Source organism: Lissotriton vulgaris, chromosome 1_1 (assembly GCF_964263255.1).
Source record: "Lissotriton vulgaris chromosome 1_1, aLisVul1.2, whole genome shotgun sequence".
In the NCBI taxonomy this organism is placed as follows: Eukaryota; Metazoa; Chordata; class Amphibia; order Caudata; family Salamandridae; genus Lissotriton; species Lissotriton vulgaris.
This window is the reverse complement of record NC_141685.1, coordinates 709,788,531-709,804,734: the sequence shown is the minus strand read 5'-3', so window position 1 is coordinate 709,804,734 and position 16,204 is coordinate 709,788,531. Positions and strand designations below refer to the sequence as shown.

Sequence of the window (16,204 nt, the reverse complement as noted above, 5' to 3'; positions counted from 1 at the left end):
CAGCGCAACCACAGCACCACTCAGCAGCACCACCACCGCATTGCTCAGCAGCACCACCACCGCATTACTCAGCGCAACCACAGCACCACTCAGCAGCACCACCACCGCATTACTCAGCGCAACCACAGCACCACTCAGCAGCACCACCACATCATCACTCAGCAGCACCACCACCACATCATCACTCAGCAGCACCACCACCACATCATCACTCAGCAGCACCACCACCACATCATCACTCAGCAGCACCACCACCACATCATGTAAATGTGAAGTAAATGTATAGGCATTTATATAGCGCACTACTTACCCGGAGGGTCCCAAGGCGCTTCGACCGCTGCGAAACCCTTCCTGGCTTCCCTGAGAGATGGTCCCTTAATGGGTATCTCCAGGGTGAGACCAGGCATCCCCGGCGGTCTGGTGGGGCCGTTAGTGAAGATGAGGCAAGCTAATGCCCAGAGTTGCCGAGTGTGAACGCTGATCAGAGTGGGCACCGAGGCGAGAGAATTATCGAGTCCGCTGACCCTGGTCCAGAAACCTGCCGGCCCGGGAATCGAACCCTGGTCCCGGGCCGTCCTCTGCTCTCGGGTCTGCCGCCTCTAACCAGTGAGCCACACTACTTCACTTCACATCATCACTCAGCAGCACCACCACATCATCACTCAGCAGCACCACCACATAGCAGCACCGCCACATCATCACTCAGCAACACCACCACATCATCACTCAGCAGCACCACCACATAGCTGCACCACCACATCATCACTCAGCAGCACCACCACATAGCTGCACCACCACATCATCACTCAGCAGCACCACCACATAGCAGCACCACCACATCATCACTCAGCAGCACCACCACATCATCACTCAGCAGCACCACCACATCATCACTCAGCAGCACCACCACATCATCACTCAGCAGCACCACCACATCATCACTCAGCAGCACCACCACATCATCACTCAGCAGCACCACCACATCATCACTCAGCAGCACCACCACATCATCACTCAGCAGCACCACCACATCATCACTCAGCAGCACCACCACATCATCACTCAGCAGCACCACCACATCATCACTCAGCAGCACCACCACATCACCACTCAGCAGCACCACCACATCATCACTCAGCAGCACCAACACATCATCACTCAGCAGCACCACCACATCATCACTCCGCAGCACCACCACATCATCACCACCACATCACTCAGCAGCACCACCACACCATCACTCAGCAGCACCACCACATCATCACTCAGCAGCACCACCACATCATCACTCAGCAGCACCACCACATCATCACTCAGCAGCACCACCACATCACCACTCAGCAGCACCACCACATCACCACTCAGCAGCACCACCACATCACCACTCAGCAGCATCACCACTCAGCAGCACCACCACATCATCACTCAGCAGCACCACCACATCATCACTCAGCAGCACCACCACATCATCACTCAGCAGCACCACCACATCATCACTCAGCAGCACCACCACATCATCACTCTGCAGCACCACCACATCACCACTCTGCAGCACCACCACATCATCACTCAGCAGCACCACCACATCACCACTCAGCAGCACCACCACATCACCACTCAACAGCACCACCACATCACCACTCAGCAGCACCACCACATCACCACTCAGCAGCACCACCACATCACCACTCTGCAGCACCACCACATCATCACTCGGCAGCACCACCACATCATCACTCTGCAGCACCACCACATCATCACTCTGCAGCACCACCACATCATCACTCTGCAGCACCACCACATCATCACTCTGCAGCACCACCACATCATCACTCTGCAGCACCACCACATCATCACTCTGCAGCACCACCACATCATCACTCTGCAGCACCACCACATCATCACTCTGCAGCACCACCACATCATCACTCTGCAGCACCACCACATCATCACTCTGCAGCACCACCACATCATCACTCTGCAGCACCACCACATCATCACTCTGCAGCACCACCACATCATCACTCTGCAGCACCACCTAATCATCACTCTGCAGCACCACCACATCATCACTCTGCAGCACCACCACATCATCACTCTGCAGCACCACCACATCATCACTCTGCAGCACCACCACATCATCACTCTGCAGCACCACCACATCATCACTCTGCAGCACCACCACATCATCACTCTGCAGCACCACCACATCATCACTCTGCAGCACCACCACATCATCACTCTGCAGCACCACCACATCATCACTCTGCAACACCACCACATCATCACTCTGCAGCACCACCACATCATCACTCTGCAGCACCACCACATCATCACTCAGCAGCACCACCACCACATTACTCAGCAGCACCACCACCGCATTACTCAGCGCAACCACAGCACCACTCAGCAGCACCACCACATCATCACTCTGCAGCACCACCACATAGCAGCACCACCACATAGCAGCACCACCACATAGCAGCACCACCACATCATCACTCAGCAGCACCACCACATAGCTGCACCACCACATCATCACTCAGCAGCACCACCACATAGCAGCACCACCACATCATCACTCAGCAGCACCACCACCGCATTGCTCAGCAGCACCACCACCGCATTACTCAGCGCAACCACAGCACCACTCAGCAGCACCACCACCGCATTACTCAGCGCAACCACAGCACCACTCAGCAGCACCACCACATCATCACTCGGCAGCACCACCACATCATCACTCGGCAGCACCACCACATCATCACTCGGCAGCACCACCACATCATCACTCGGCAGCACCACCACATCATCACTCGGCAGCACCACCACATCATCACTCGGCAGCACCACCACATCATCACTCGGCAGCACCACCACATCATCACTCGGCAGCACCACCACATCATCACTCGGCAGCACCACCACATCATCACTCGGCAGCACCACCACATCATCACTCGGCAGCACCACCACATCATCACTCGGCAGCACCACCACATCATCACTCGGCAGCACCACCACATCATCACTCGGCAGCACCACCACCGCATTACTCAGCGCAACCACCACATCATCACTCAGCAGCACCACCACATCATCACTCAGCAGCACCACCACATCATCACTCAGCAGCACCACCACATCATCACTCAGCAGCACCACCACATCATCACTCAGCAGCACCACCACATCATCACTCAGCAGCACCACCACATCATCACTCTGCAGCACCACCACATCATCACTCTGCAGCACCACCACATCATCACTCTGCAGCACCACCACATCATCACTCTGCAGCACCACCACATCATCACTCTGCAGCACCACCACATCATCACTCTGCAGCACCACCACATCATCACTCTGCAGCACCACCACATCATCACTCTGCAGCACCACCACATCATCACTCTGCAGCACCACCACATCATCACTCTGCAGCACCACCACCGCATTACTCGGCGCAACCACAGCACCACTCAGCAGCACCACCACCGCATTACTCGGCGCAACCACAGCACCACTCAGCACTACCCAGTATCACTGGTTCAAATCTGTTCTCTCAATGTTTCAAGCTTTATTACAAATCACAAAAAGATGTTAATATTTCACTTCTGTTCTTGGATTTTCTTCACAATAAAAAGCACTGAACATAATCTTCACAAAAGTTATTTACAAAAGTTTAAGCCATTGCCATTACAAATTAAATACATTATTTAAGTATTAATTATTTAAAAAAATTAAGCCATTGTTATTTGTAATATCAATACATCTAATTCATGTAAATACAAAACATGTTTCATTACAAATGCTATAGGTGTCACATTTGCGAAAGTTATAACTATTGGCATTGTAAATGACAAAGCTATTAATTTAGCTATTTTAAAAAATAACGCATAAATAAAAAAAAAATCATTTATAATACTAATAGCTCAAACTTTCCTAATGCGAGCCGTATTGCATTTCCAATGCTTGTTTCAGTTATCTGACTAAGTTTAAGTTCCAAGAGGAAACTACTGGGTCCTATGCGGCTGTTATCAAAGTCGAAACAAACCCTGAGTCACAGCATTTTTGATGCAAAGCAAAAGGTCTGTTAATTGTCCTCTGATTCAGTTTGGAGGATGCACCTTTTGTGGCAACTTTAATTTGGTACTCTTCCTTCTGGCTCTTAATCTTTCATGTCAACCATTAGATTGTACTCCCTTCTTTTTGCAAAATCCATCCTCTAACAGTTTGTGAAGAGTCCTATGAATATTATTATATTAAATGTATTCTACAGAGAACTAGAAACATTTGGTCCCCAATAGGTTATTTGGCTTGTATGGTGGTTCTACTTTGCAATAATCTGCGCAGTCTAACTTCCAGTAAGGATATGCTTACTATCCGTATTCTCTGAGGTCTGGGGTTTAAATGGATGCTAGACATGCACAGGCTTCCCAACTAGTGATAGTAGTATGTTCTTGTTTGAACTGCATTTGTTCTGATCAAATGAGTGCACCTAGTCCATAATAGGGCCAGCAGGCAAAGTTGCAGTAAAGGGAAAAGTAGACTAAATAATCATTATGATTAGCCAGTTATTGCCCTAAGAAAATTTAGGGTGTCTGAGATTGCCACTATCCTAGGGTGGGCAAGCAATATAAACTCTTTTTTTAGTTACGCTCCCCATGGCCAGGTTCCACCGAACTCCCTGGTGGTCCACACAGCACAAAAGGTGCTAATGCCCATGGCACTGGTGCCGCCCCTCCACCTGAAAAAGAGAGCAAGAAGAGTGACGCAGTAGGCAAAAGAGTCGCAATTGGCTACACATTGGAGAACTCTAAACAAGATTGGCTTGATCTTATGTTATGACCGAACCCATTGAGATGTTCCTCCAGCACCTCCCAGTTTAATAGAGGCAGTGTGGACAACAGCTGGTCACTGAGGGCAAGATTATCTCCAGCACTAACATCTGCTGCACCCATGACACAGATGATACTGCGGCTAGGCGAATCAATTTGAGTGTCCTAATTAGGCACTATGCTTCATGTCTCTGGCTTTAACCCAGACATTCAACAACATCTGCAAAACGTTCCATTCGATGGTGAACATCTCTTCAGGCCATAGGTGGATCAGATGACGGAGAAGATTAAAAAAGATAATGACACGGCCAAGCCAATTGATGCTTTCCAGACACCCTCTCCCCGAGGCTGCTTTTATAGGCCTCAGAACAGAGCAAGCAGTATAACCATCTCCCGAAACGTGCTCGCTACTTACCAAGTCGAGCAGCAATCAACATGGGGGTTACAGAGGTACAATACTAGAGACAGTTGAAAAGGGGTTGCAGCGAAGGAAGCACCCCCTCAAAGCAGTGACACTCTCTTCTTTGTATCACACTACACATGGGTGGGCAAGGGTAATTACACTGGTTCCTCCCTCACTTGGAAACAATCCCCTCCAACCAGCTGATCTTCTCGATCATACAACAGGTACAGGCGCTCATTCTTAAATGAGGTATAGAACCTGTGCCGCTACACCATTGTTGCAAGTGTCTGTGTAATCCCCATACCCAAAAAGATAAGACCCTAAGGCCTATAATCAACCTCAGGCCGCTCGACAAGTACATCCTGTCCGAACATATGGTCACTCTACAAGATGACCTCCCTCTGATGCAACAAGGCGAGTTCAGGACCGCTCTTGATCTGAAGAACTCATACTTCCACATACCCATCTACCCTACACACCGTCTCTTCCTGCAGTTTGTGTGGTAAGTAGTCGGCATTACCAATTCAAGGTGCTGACCTTTGGGGTCACTACAGTCTCAAGGGGATTTACAAAAGGCCTTGGTGTGGTAGTCCATCTCCGAAGGAGCGGCATTCACTTGTTTCCTTAATTGGACCACTGACTGATCAAGAATGCAAACGGGCAACAGGGTTTTTCCCCCCACTCCAACCATCATAAACCTTCTACACAATCTAGGTTTTACAATAAATGGAGTGAAGTCACACCTTCAACCTCTCCAGGTTCAGGCCTTCCTGAGCACAGTTCTCAACACAGTTACACAGAAAGCTTACCCCAGCCAAGCAAGGTTCAAGCGTTTCAATTATTGTTATTGCCTCCTTTTCAGGCAGATCATAACTTAACGATCAGAATAGTAATGTGCTTCTTGGCATGATGGCCTTTTGTATACCCACAGTTCCCCATGCACAATTACATGTGTCCTCTACAAGAGTGCTTACCAGCACAATGGTCACAGGTGGTGGACCAATGGGATGATCTAGTCTTAATACAAGCCAGCGCCCATTGCTCTCTGCAGCAGTGCAACAACTTATTGCAGTGCAGGCCCTTTCTAGACTGAGTTCTACAAGTGACCAACACTACTGACGCTTCCCTCTCTGGTTAGAGGCTGCATCTGCAGCACATGATCGTCTGGGGTATGTGGATGTCCCACTAATAGGGCTTCCACATCAACTACTTAGAGCTGCTGGCCAATCAGTTGGCACTCAAAGCCTTCTTTAATCAGATTCAACACAAGGTGGTACTCAACAAGATGGCCAACATGACAGCCATGTATTACCTTCAGAAGCAGAGAGCCATACACTTTGCAGCTGTCAGCACTGGCACAGAGTATTTGGTGCTGGGCACTTCACCGCAAATTATATCTCTTAGCACAGTACCTTCGAGGAGTGGTCAACTCTGCAGACCTGCTCAGCAGGTTTCAGCAAAAAGTCATGAATGGGAACTGTACTCTAATTTAATTTAATTTAATTGCGGGTTTATATAGCGCTAGGATCGACTCCCGGAGGAGTATCTCCGCGCTTCGACCGCTGGGGAACCCGTCCTGGCTCACCCAGAGAGATGGTCCCTAATGGGTATCTCAAAGGTGCGACCAAGCATCCCCGGCAGTCTGGGGGGGCCGTTGTGAAGATGAGGCAAGCTAATGCCCAGAGTTGCCGAGTGTGGTCCCTGACTGGAGTAGGCACCGAGGCGAGAATTATTGAGCCCGCTGACCCTGGTCCACGACCCTGCCGCGTCGGGAATCGAACCCTGGTCCCGGGTCGTCCTCTGCTTACGGGTCTGCCGCCTCTAACCAGTGAGCCACACCACTCCAACATCCGTCATTGAGGGTTTTCCCTATTTCAGTCTCTTTGCCACTGCCCAAGCGCCAAATGCCAATGCTTTGCCTCGAGGTTTCACATCCAGGGTCTATGGGCAATGCACTATGGATGATTTGGTCAGGGAAATTTACCTACCCTTCTCTGCCACTCTTTCCATACGTGGTTCAGACTCTTCAGAAAACATCCCTCACTCTCATCCTTGTGGCTCTCAAGTGGGCCAGATAACCCTGGTTCACAACTCTTCTAGACTTGTCACCATGTCCCATGAGAAGCTACCCGAAAGGACAGACCTTCAGATGTAAAACCAAGGCACAAACAGACTTCTTTACCGCAGGCAACCCATTCCAGTGATTTCGAGTCTGAGGCACTTGAGTACTGTTACCTTTATCTGCCTACAGAATGTAGGTCTATTCTGAGAGAGTCACGCAGGCCCACCAGGGGAGACTTTTATGCAGCCAAGTGCATAATGTCTGTCCACTATTGCTTTCCAAAGCAGATAGACCGTCTCAAACCAGCAGTCCAAAGCATACTTTACCTTCGTCTTCAACAAGCAGGTTTCGCTTAACTTCCATACGCCTCCACCTTGGTGCAGTAGCAGCTTGCTTGCTAAATATGCAACACCCTTCCCTTTTTTCGAATTCCCACCAAAAAGTCTTTCATGGAAGGTCTCAAACGAGCGCCCCCATCCCCAACCAGAGTACCACTCTACCCTGTTCGGAATGTCAATATACTGCTTTCTTGGCTCATAGGCCGTTCTTTTGAACATCTACACTTGCCCACTACAGTCCCTCTCCTGTAAAGTTGTCACTATCCCCTCCTTAAGGAACTTCAGAGAATTGCCAGCTCTTACCCTGGAAGAGCCCATCTTCCAGGTTCATAATGACAGAGTTGTCTTAAGGTCCAATCCAAAGTTTCTACCAAAGGTGGTGTTCCTGTTCCATCTCAGTCAAGCCATTAAACTGACCCTTTTCTTTCTGCAGCCAGACTCCGCAGCAGAGAGTGCCCTCCATACCCTGGATATCAAGAATGTGCTACATTGAGACCGAGCTCTTTTGTAAAACTCAGTAAATTTGTTGCTTTCACCAAACCCATAAACGACCCGCCCTGTCTCAAGGGGGGCATAGCCATATGGATTTCGAGTGTATACAAACTTGTTATTCCAAGGCTAAGAGGCAGCTGCCTGACCTGCCTAGACTACATTCCATTTACAAGACGTGGGCCTCTATGACTTTCCTTGGAAACATTCCCATAGGTGACATATGTTAGGCCGCTACATGGTCCACTCCACACGTTCACCAAGGACTACTGTGTGGACGTTTTAGCACCCCAACAAGCAAAGGTTAACCAGGCTCTTCTACGAACTCTTTCAGTCCTCTGCAACGTTCTCTGTCTAGCCACTGCTTTGGAAGGTGGGGGGGGGGTGGGGGGTTTGTAGTGCTTTTCAGTCTATGCAGAGCATGTATATCTACAGATATGTATGCAGCAAAAGGGATGTTACTTGCTCTGAAATCATCTGTTTGTGGTATCTAGTGCTGTGGGTTATCATGTGCCCTTCCACCTCCCTGAAAGCCTCTGGTTTTTACAGATCTTTTCCCCTTTATTCCTTTTACATGGCCAGCCACAATTTCATTTTCTATCCTCCATCTTTATCTTCACCCGATGTGTGGAGAATAATCTAACAATAGAGTCGATGCCCATGCGCTTTGCCAGTCGTGACCTGAAAGTCTTCTTCAAGTTTCACATGTCTGAGCCCAGCACTAGATGGCATGAGTATGTAGAGCATGTGAACCTACAGCACTACATGCAACAAACAGATGCTTACAGGGTAAGTAACCTATTCCTTTCGGTGGTTTGGAGCTCAATAGCTTTGTGTTATGCAGTGAATTTTTAGTAAGGCCTGCTGGCTTATTTTGTGCTAACATCAGGGTTACCTGAGGATTTTGGTAGCTACAGTGTGATGCAAGAAATAGGATTAAATTGGCAAATAATGCTATATGTAATCAATGTTGCAGCAATATAGAACTAAAACACACTAATTACCATATTTCAAAAACATGTAGAATCCGAAACAGTTGATGAACTATTCCTAGAATTCGTCGTATAATTTTCTTCGTCTAACTTTTTTCCATAGCCATCCCTAGGCATCCAATGCCATTTGCTGCCAAGAACATGTTTTATGATGAACGATGGAAAGAAAAGCAGGAACGAGGCTTTACATGGTGGTTAAATTTTATCCTTACTCCAGATGATCTTAAGACTGACTCATTGCGAGGTAAGCAGTTTTTGCTGTCACAGGAATCCAGTCATTTTGTAGGCATTTTGGCAAAAATCAAATACATTACCCTTTTAGATGTAACTAGTCTAAAAAGATTTAAGAATTGTTAGTGATTTGTCTTGCCCTTCTGTGGTTGTTTTAGCTACATTTCTCTATCTTCGTTCAGATTTCGTTTTTAAGACTTGTTGCCAGGAACAGGAGTTAGTTATCCACATTTTTGTACTTTACTTAGCCGTGTAGTTAATAGCATCTTAACTTTAAGATTTTGATTGTGTACTATATCCTATTAATGTCTATTTGTTTGTCTGAGGCCCTAACAAAACAGAGCATCTGTCTTTCAGAAGTGATGTGGCTATTGCACCTACTTTATTGTCCCATGGTTCATATAATTTATTGTATGACAAGTTTTTTGAAAAAACAATATCCAACTCATGCAGGCTTGAAGAGAGGTTACGCAAGGCAAACACAAATACGCAAAATAAATGGCTAGTAAAAGAGGGGTGGGCTCTGCGTGTAAACATTCATGTGGCGAAATATTAATGGATCAGAAAAGCAGCATCAAACACTCAATGGGTTGGAATGCTATCCTAAGCGATTGCTAGTGGTTAGACATATTGCAAGTGTTCCTCCCTGTACAGTTTGTGTGTTTGATCTACCATCCTAAGTGGCATGGGTATGCCCATACGTGGGCACTATGCCACTGGAACCAAGCTGCATCCAACTGTCATGCCCCAATCTAGGTGAAATCTGTCTTGCATTGCTTTTGTTCTGGTTTGAGATGGACTTGGCTTTACAGTTTGTGATGAACTGTTCCTGTTGGAGCAGGTTCAAGACTGATTTGCATTTGGCTGGGCCCATACTTGGTGGCCAAAAGAATAATGGGTAGGAGAGCTATGCCGAGTGATTACTTGTGGTTTGATGTATTGCAGACATTTCCCCATCACATTTTATGTGTTTAAGGCACGAAGGCTAACATTATGCATGTATAAAGTCCCTATCCAGTCCCTTCTAAGGACCTCTTCCCCATTTCTTATGAAAGCCCTCACTTTAGCACCTATCTCTGGAGTAAGTGAAATCCTAACTGCAAAAATAGGTCCTGGGCACTAAGAACATTGCCTTGAACTTAAAACTCTCAGAATCTCCCTACAAAGCCAGTAACTCACATACTGAGCCACATGAGGTGATGGGGGACTATTCCTTAGGTAGCGGGTGCTTAAGCATATAGAGGTCCAACGTATTAACTTCTAATTGGTTGAAAAGTGCCAAAGTTTTAGATGTGACCTGCCTCGTCTGGCATAACTTTACAGCTCATAAGCACTACATCTGACTCTGTCAACCACGAATAGACTGAGTTCAATTCCAGCATCATCAAAAGCTCTCTCCCTTAGTAATTAGTCATTTCTCTGTTTCCTGGCCGTCTTATTACCTTATGCCTGGCCATTCACCGTGCCATTTGCACTATCGTGACCCTTCTCTATAAAACTAAACTTTTCTAAATGCCAAAAGGCCTTCGACTAAGACGGTATTGTTCTCGCTCGGTACTTATTGACTCGATCGAACTTTCCATCTCGACCCGGTTGTCGACGCGGGCTGTTGGGCCTTTTCGACGCCAAGTTGGCCTGCTGTCGATAGAAAGGAGCCATTCAAAAGGTGCCCACAATGCCACTCCAAGTTCCCGCATACTGACAAACACTCAGTATGTAACAAGTGCCTATCACCAGACCATAAGGAAGAAACCTGCCCAGCCTGTGCCCAATTCCGTTAGAAGAAAACCATCCGGATTCGACTGGCCGCTAGGCAAGAGATGCAGCGACAGGCACCGGAACCAGACAACATCTTCGATGATGACCAAGAACTTCCAGAAGCGGCAGATTCGGACCTAGAAATCGTCACCTTCGAGGACCACTCTGACTCCGATGACGAGATCCCACCGGGGCAAATCGTGAGTACACTGCCCCCGACACCGATTACCCTGTTACCAAAGGCTCCAGTTGAAGCATCGCCTAAAGGCCTTAGCCAAGATCCAAAGAAATATTCAGCAGCCCCGTCGTTTGGCTCGGCTCCAAAACCAAAGACTAAGCCTTCAGAGACCCCAGGTCCAAGTAACGTTATCCCTAAGCAGGTTCTAGAACCCAAAAAGGTCGTCGACCCGAAGAGCATCGAACTGAAGAAGGCCGTACAGCCTAAGGGCGTCGACCCGAAGAAGGCCGTCGAGCCAAAGGGCGCCGAATCAAAGATAAGCGCTGAACCAAAGAAGGCCGTCGAGCCAAAGAAGGCCGCTGACCCAAAGGGCGCCGACCCGAAGAAGGCCGTCGACCCAAAAAAGTCTGCGCTGCCTAAGGTCGTCGACCGAAGAAGGTCGCCAACGCAAATAGCGCCGTACCGAAGCCTGTGGTCCAGCCGGAGAAGATTATTGAACCAAAGACAAGTGCTCTAAAAAGACCGGTCGATCCGAAAAAAGCCATCGACTCGACAAAAGACAGTCAACCTAAAAAACCTGTCGAGCACAGAAAGCGTATCGAACCTAAAGACCCGGTCGATCCGCAATCACTCGTCGACCCGGACAAAGGGGCCGAGCCGAGAAAGAGCAATAAGGCACCGAAAGTCGTCGAACCAAAAAAGGTTATCGACCTGGAGTCAATAGTCGATCCAAAAAAGGCTAAGTCAAAGACACAGCCACGGACAGTAGAAGAACTCTTCCATCCAGATCCATCAGACGACAAGGCATAATATATATAAACCCTGAGACTGGTAAAGTCACAATCCTACACAGGAAGAAGAGACCATTGGACACGGACTCTCATTCCCCCATTCCTCTAAAGAAGAAGGACTTTGGGGCTTCTCCCTCTAGACCCTTCATTCCTTTCTATCCCACTATGCCTACTACGCCTTTTGCTCCTTACTCTCCTTCTCACTATGGGGACAATGAGGGCGACACAGGGGAAGATCCTCAACATGATTATGACTATCCAGAAGATCCTAACCCTCAAAATGAACCATGGGGAGAGCCGACTGATCCGTATGACACTCATCCCATCCCTGACATCTCCTCCTACCCAACAAAGCCATCACCTACTGACGACACCATTGTCGTCAACCAGCTAATAGATACGGCAGCGCAGTACCACAACGTAGACATGCATAATGACCCTATAGACGAAGATTTTTTATTTGACACATTCCCTACTTCAGACAAAAATGTCAGAAGACTTCCTATGCTAAAAGGGGTATTAAAACACGCGTCTTGTATATTTAAAGATACAGCCAGGGCACGAGTAATCAATCCCAGGTTTAAAAAGAAATATAGAGTGGCCCCCACAGACCCTACTTATATCAGAGGTCAGTTACCATTAGACTCACTAATAGTGGCTAATGCACGCAAAAGGGCCAACTCACAGACAACAGGAGCAGCTCCACCTCCTGATAAAGAGTCCAAAACACTAGAGGCCTCGGGTAAAAGAGTAGCATCACAGGCCTCCAATTCATGGAGAATTGCAAATACGCAAGCTCTACTGGCTCGTTATGACAGAGCACACTATGACCAGCTTGAAAATTTTATGCAACACCTGCCTGAGCCTTTCAAAGCCCAAGCTAATGACCTCATACGGGAGGGAACATTTATTACAAACTCCTCCATTAAATGTGTGCTTGACCCAGCTGACACTGCAGCCAGGTCCATTAACACTAGCGTCTTACTACGAAGACATGCATGGCTGTGCATTTCTGGGTTTAAGATCGAGGTGCAATTCACCATTCTTAACCAACCAGTCAATCAAGACTTCCTTTTCGGCCCTGCAGTCGACACCATTTTAGACGAAATGAAAAAGGATACAGAAACTGCAAAATCGATGGGTGCATTGCAGTTTCAACAACACAGAGGTTCCTTTCGATGCTCCTCATACAGAGCAGCTACACGGGGCAATACTTCACAGACCTTATCTACATACAAAAGCCACACCCACGGTTCCTTTCACAAGAACTGAGGTTATAGGGCAACAATAATAAGGGAAGAGGACGTAGAGGCAATAACACCAGAGCCTCCACTGCTGCAAAACAGTGACTTCATCACACTACCTCCAGACCATGTAACACCGGTCGGAGGCAGAATCCAACAATTCCTACCAGCCTGGAACACAATTACCACAGACAGGTGGGTGAGACAAATTATCCAGTATGGTTATTGCCTAGAACTCACTTCTACTCCACCAAACATACTACCCAGACACCGTCCTATGTCCAAGGAACACATCACCCTGCTACAACAACAGGTGAAATGCATGCTGGAAAAGGGGGCCATAGAGCCGGTCCCTTTCCAACACCAAGGGACAGGAGTATACTCACTATACTTCCTTATTCAGACCAATATTGGACCTCAGACCCCTAAATCAATACATACTGTCGGAGCACTTCCATATGATCACACTACAGCAAGTGCTCCCGTTGCTCCAGCAAGGAGACTTCTAGCAACATTGGACCTCAAGGATGCGTATTTTCACATACCCATCCATCCAGCTCACCGAAAATAAGACCGGTTCACAATAGAAGGTCAACACTACCAATTCAAGGTTCTACCCTTCGGGGTAACCACGGCTCCAAGAGTGTTTACAAAATGCTTAGCGACAGTAGCTGCACATCTCAGGAGGCAACACATCCACGCGTTCCCATACCTAGACGGTTGGCTAATACAAGCAAAATCGTACGAACAGTGTGCAAGAGACACGTGTCAAACACTTAAGCTGCTACACAGCCTAGGTTTTTCGATAAACTACCCAAAATCGCATCTACAACCATCCCACACACAACAATATCTGGGAGCTACTATAGATACCTCAGTGGCAAAGGCATATCCAAACTCAGCGAGGATAGCCAGCATGCAGATGCTCATTCGCAAATGTCTGCCGCAACACTCTTTGCCAGCTCGAGTCTTCATGCAGCTCATAGGCATGATGGCCTCCTGCATAATCATTGTCCCCCATCCCAGATTTCAAATGCGTCCATTGCAAGAATGCCTAGCACGGCAGTGGAACCAAGCTCAAGGACAACTAAAAGACCTAGTGTTGGTAGACAGTCACGCTTACAACACTCTGCAGTGGTGGAACCCACAAAACCTTTCCAAGGGGTGACTGTTCCAAGAGCAAGTTCCACAACTAATACTAACAGCGGACGCATCACTAACAGGTTGGGGAGCCCAACTACTTCAATACACAGTCCAAGGGCTCTGGACAATGAAACAAAAGAAACTGCATATCAACCAACTAGAGTTGCTAGCAATATTCCTATCCCTAAAAGCATTCAATAAATACTTGTACAGCAAGACTGTGTTGATCCGGACGGACAACATGACAGCCATGTACTATATCCAGAAACAGGGAGGAACACGCTCTCCACAGCTGTCCCTCTAGGCGCAGAGCATATGGAAGTGGGCAATTCCAAAAAACATCTTTCTCCTGGCAGAACACCTCCCAGGGAAAGACAATCCAATAGCGGGACCTGCTCAGCAGACACAGCCAACAACTACATGAATGGGAGATTCACCCCCAAGTTCTCCAGCCATTCTTCAAACAGTGGGGGCACCCAAAGATAGACCTGTTTGCCACAAACGAAAACTCAAAATGCCAGTACTTTGCTGCCAGGTTCCCACATCCGTTGTCACAGGGCAATGCGATATGGATGAACTGGTCAGGCAGATTTGCGTACGCTTTTCCCTAACACCACTGATTCCACTTGTGGCACGCAAACTGCGGAAACAGTCACACTGATCCTAGTTGCTCCCACATGGGCGAGACAGCCATGGTACACAACGTTCCTGGAGCTTTCAGTAGTTCCTCATCAAAGGCTGCGCCTCGCACCCCATCTGGACTAGTCCCGATTCCTCCGTGGAGTTGGGGTTGGCCTGTCCGGAGGGGTACAAGGTTTGTCATAAACCCAGGCCAGTGGGGCGGGGGGAGGGGTAGGGGTAATCTTCAAGGAGGGCTGGAATTTTATGCTGTTGGAAATAGATGAGATAAAAGGAATAGAAATCCTGGGCTTCTCGGTGCAGGAGGCCAAAGGCAGGCTGCTCACCGGACTGATCTGTTATAGACCTCCTGGGCAGGATACAGATTTCTCTGCTCTCCTGGATACCATCACCAACCTAAGTTTAACCCACTCCAGAATGGTCATTTTAGGTGATTTCAACTTATGGGACAATGGTAGCATGGGCAGCCATTTGAGAAATCTGAGGAGTACCTGTCAGAACCTTAATCTACACCAATTGGTTCTGCAACCCACTCATCGGGGGGGGGGGGTGCACGTGCTGGATCTTCTGTTCGCGATGAACACCGAGACAGAGGTGATAGAAATATTGCCTCAAGTCTGGACTGACCACTATCTGATCCACTTCAAGACCAAGATCCCTAACTTCAGGAGTAATGATAGCCGCCCAGTAGCATACAGAAGGGGAAGAGAGTGGGCTAAATTGGGTAAGAACAATTTACAGCCTTTCACCAATGTAAATCTCTTCTCCCCTGCCACTACCGTGGAGAAGAACTACGAAATTTTCTGTAACCATATAGCTAATACCTTGGACCCAATTATCCCCGTAAAAAGCCTTATAAATAGAAAGAAAGCCTCTGCTCCCTGGTACAATGAGGAATTAAGATCATTACGCTTGTCATGTAAGACAGCAGAGAGGAAATGGAGAAAGACATACTCTGTACCAGACAAGTCAGTCATGAAGTCGGCATTGACTACGTATAAAAAGGCAATTGTTTTAGCTAAATCAAACGACTACGCCAACTCCATTTTACAAGCCTCTAACAGCACAAAAGCTCTGTTTCAAATTGTTAAG

At 47.8% G+C, this 16,204-nt stretch overlaps 1 protein-coding gene across 1 annotated transcript in view; it reads left to right on the top strand.

Annotated features, from left to right (window-relative positions):
* Positions 1–16,204, top strand: part of ASPM (assembly factor for spindle microtubules) — a 388,799-nt gene that overhangs the window by 59,912 nt on the left and 312,683 nt on the right. The window contains exon 6 of the mRNA XM_086954783.1: positions 9,232–9,372. Within this exon, the coding sequence (XP_086810909.1) occupies positions 9,232–9,372 (141 nt within the window). The remainder of the gene's footprint in view (positions 1–9,231; positions 9,373–16,204) is intronic.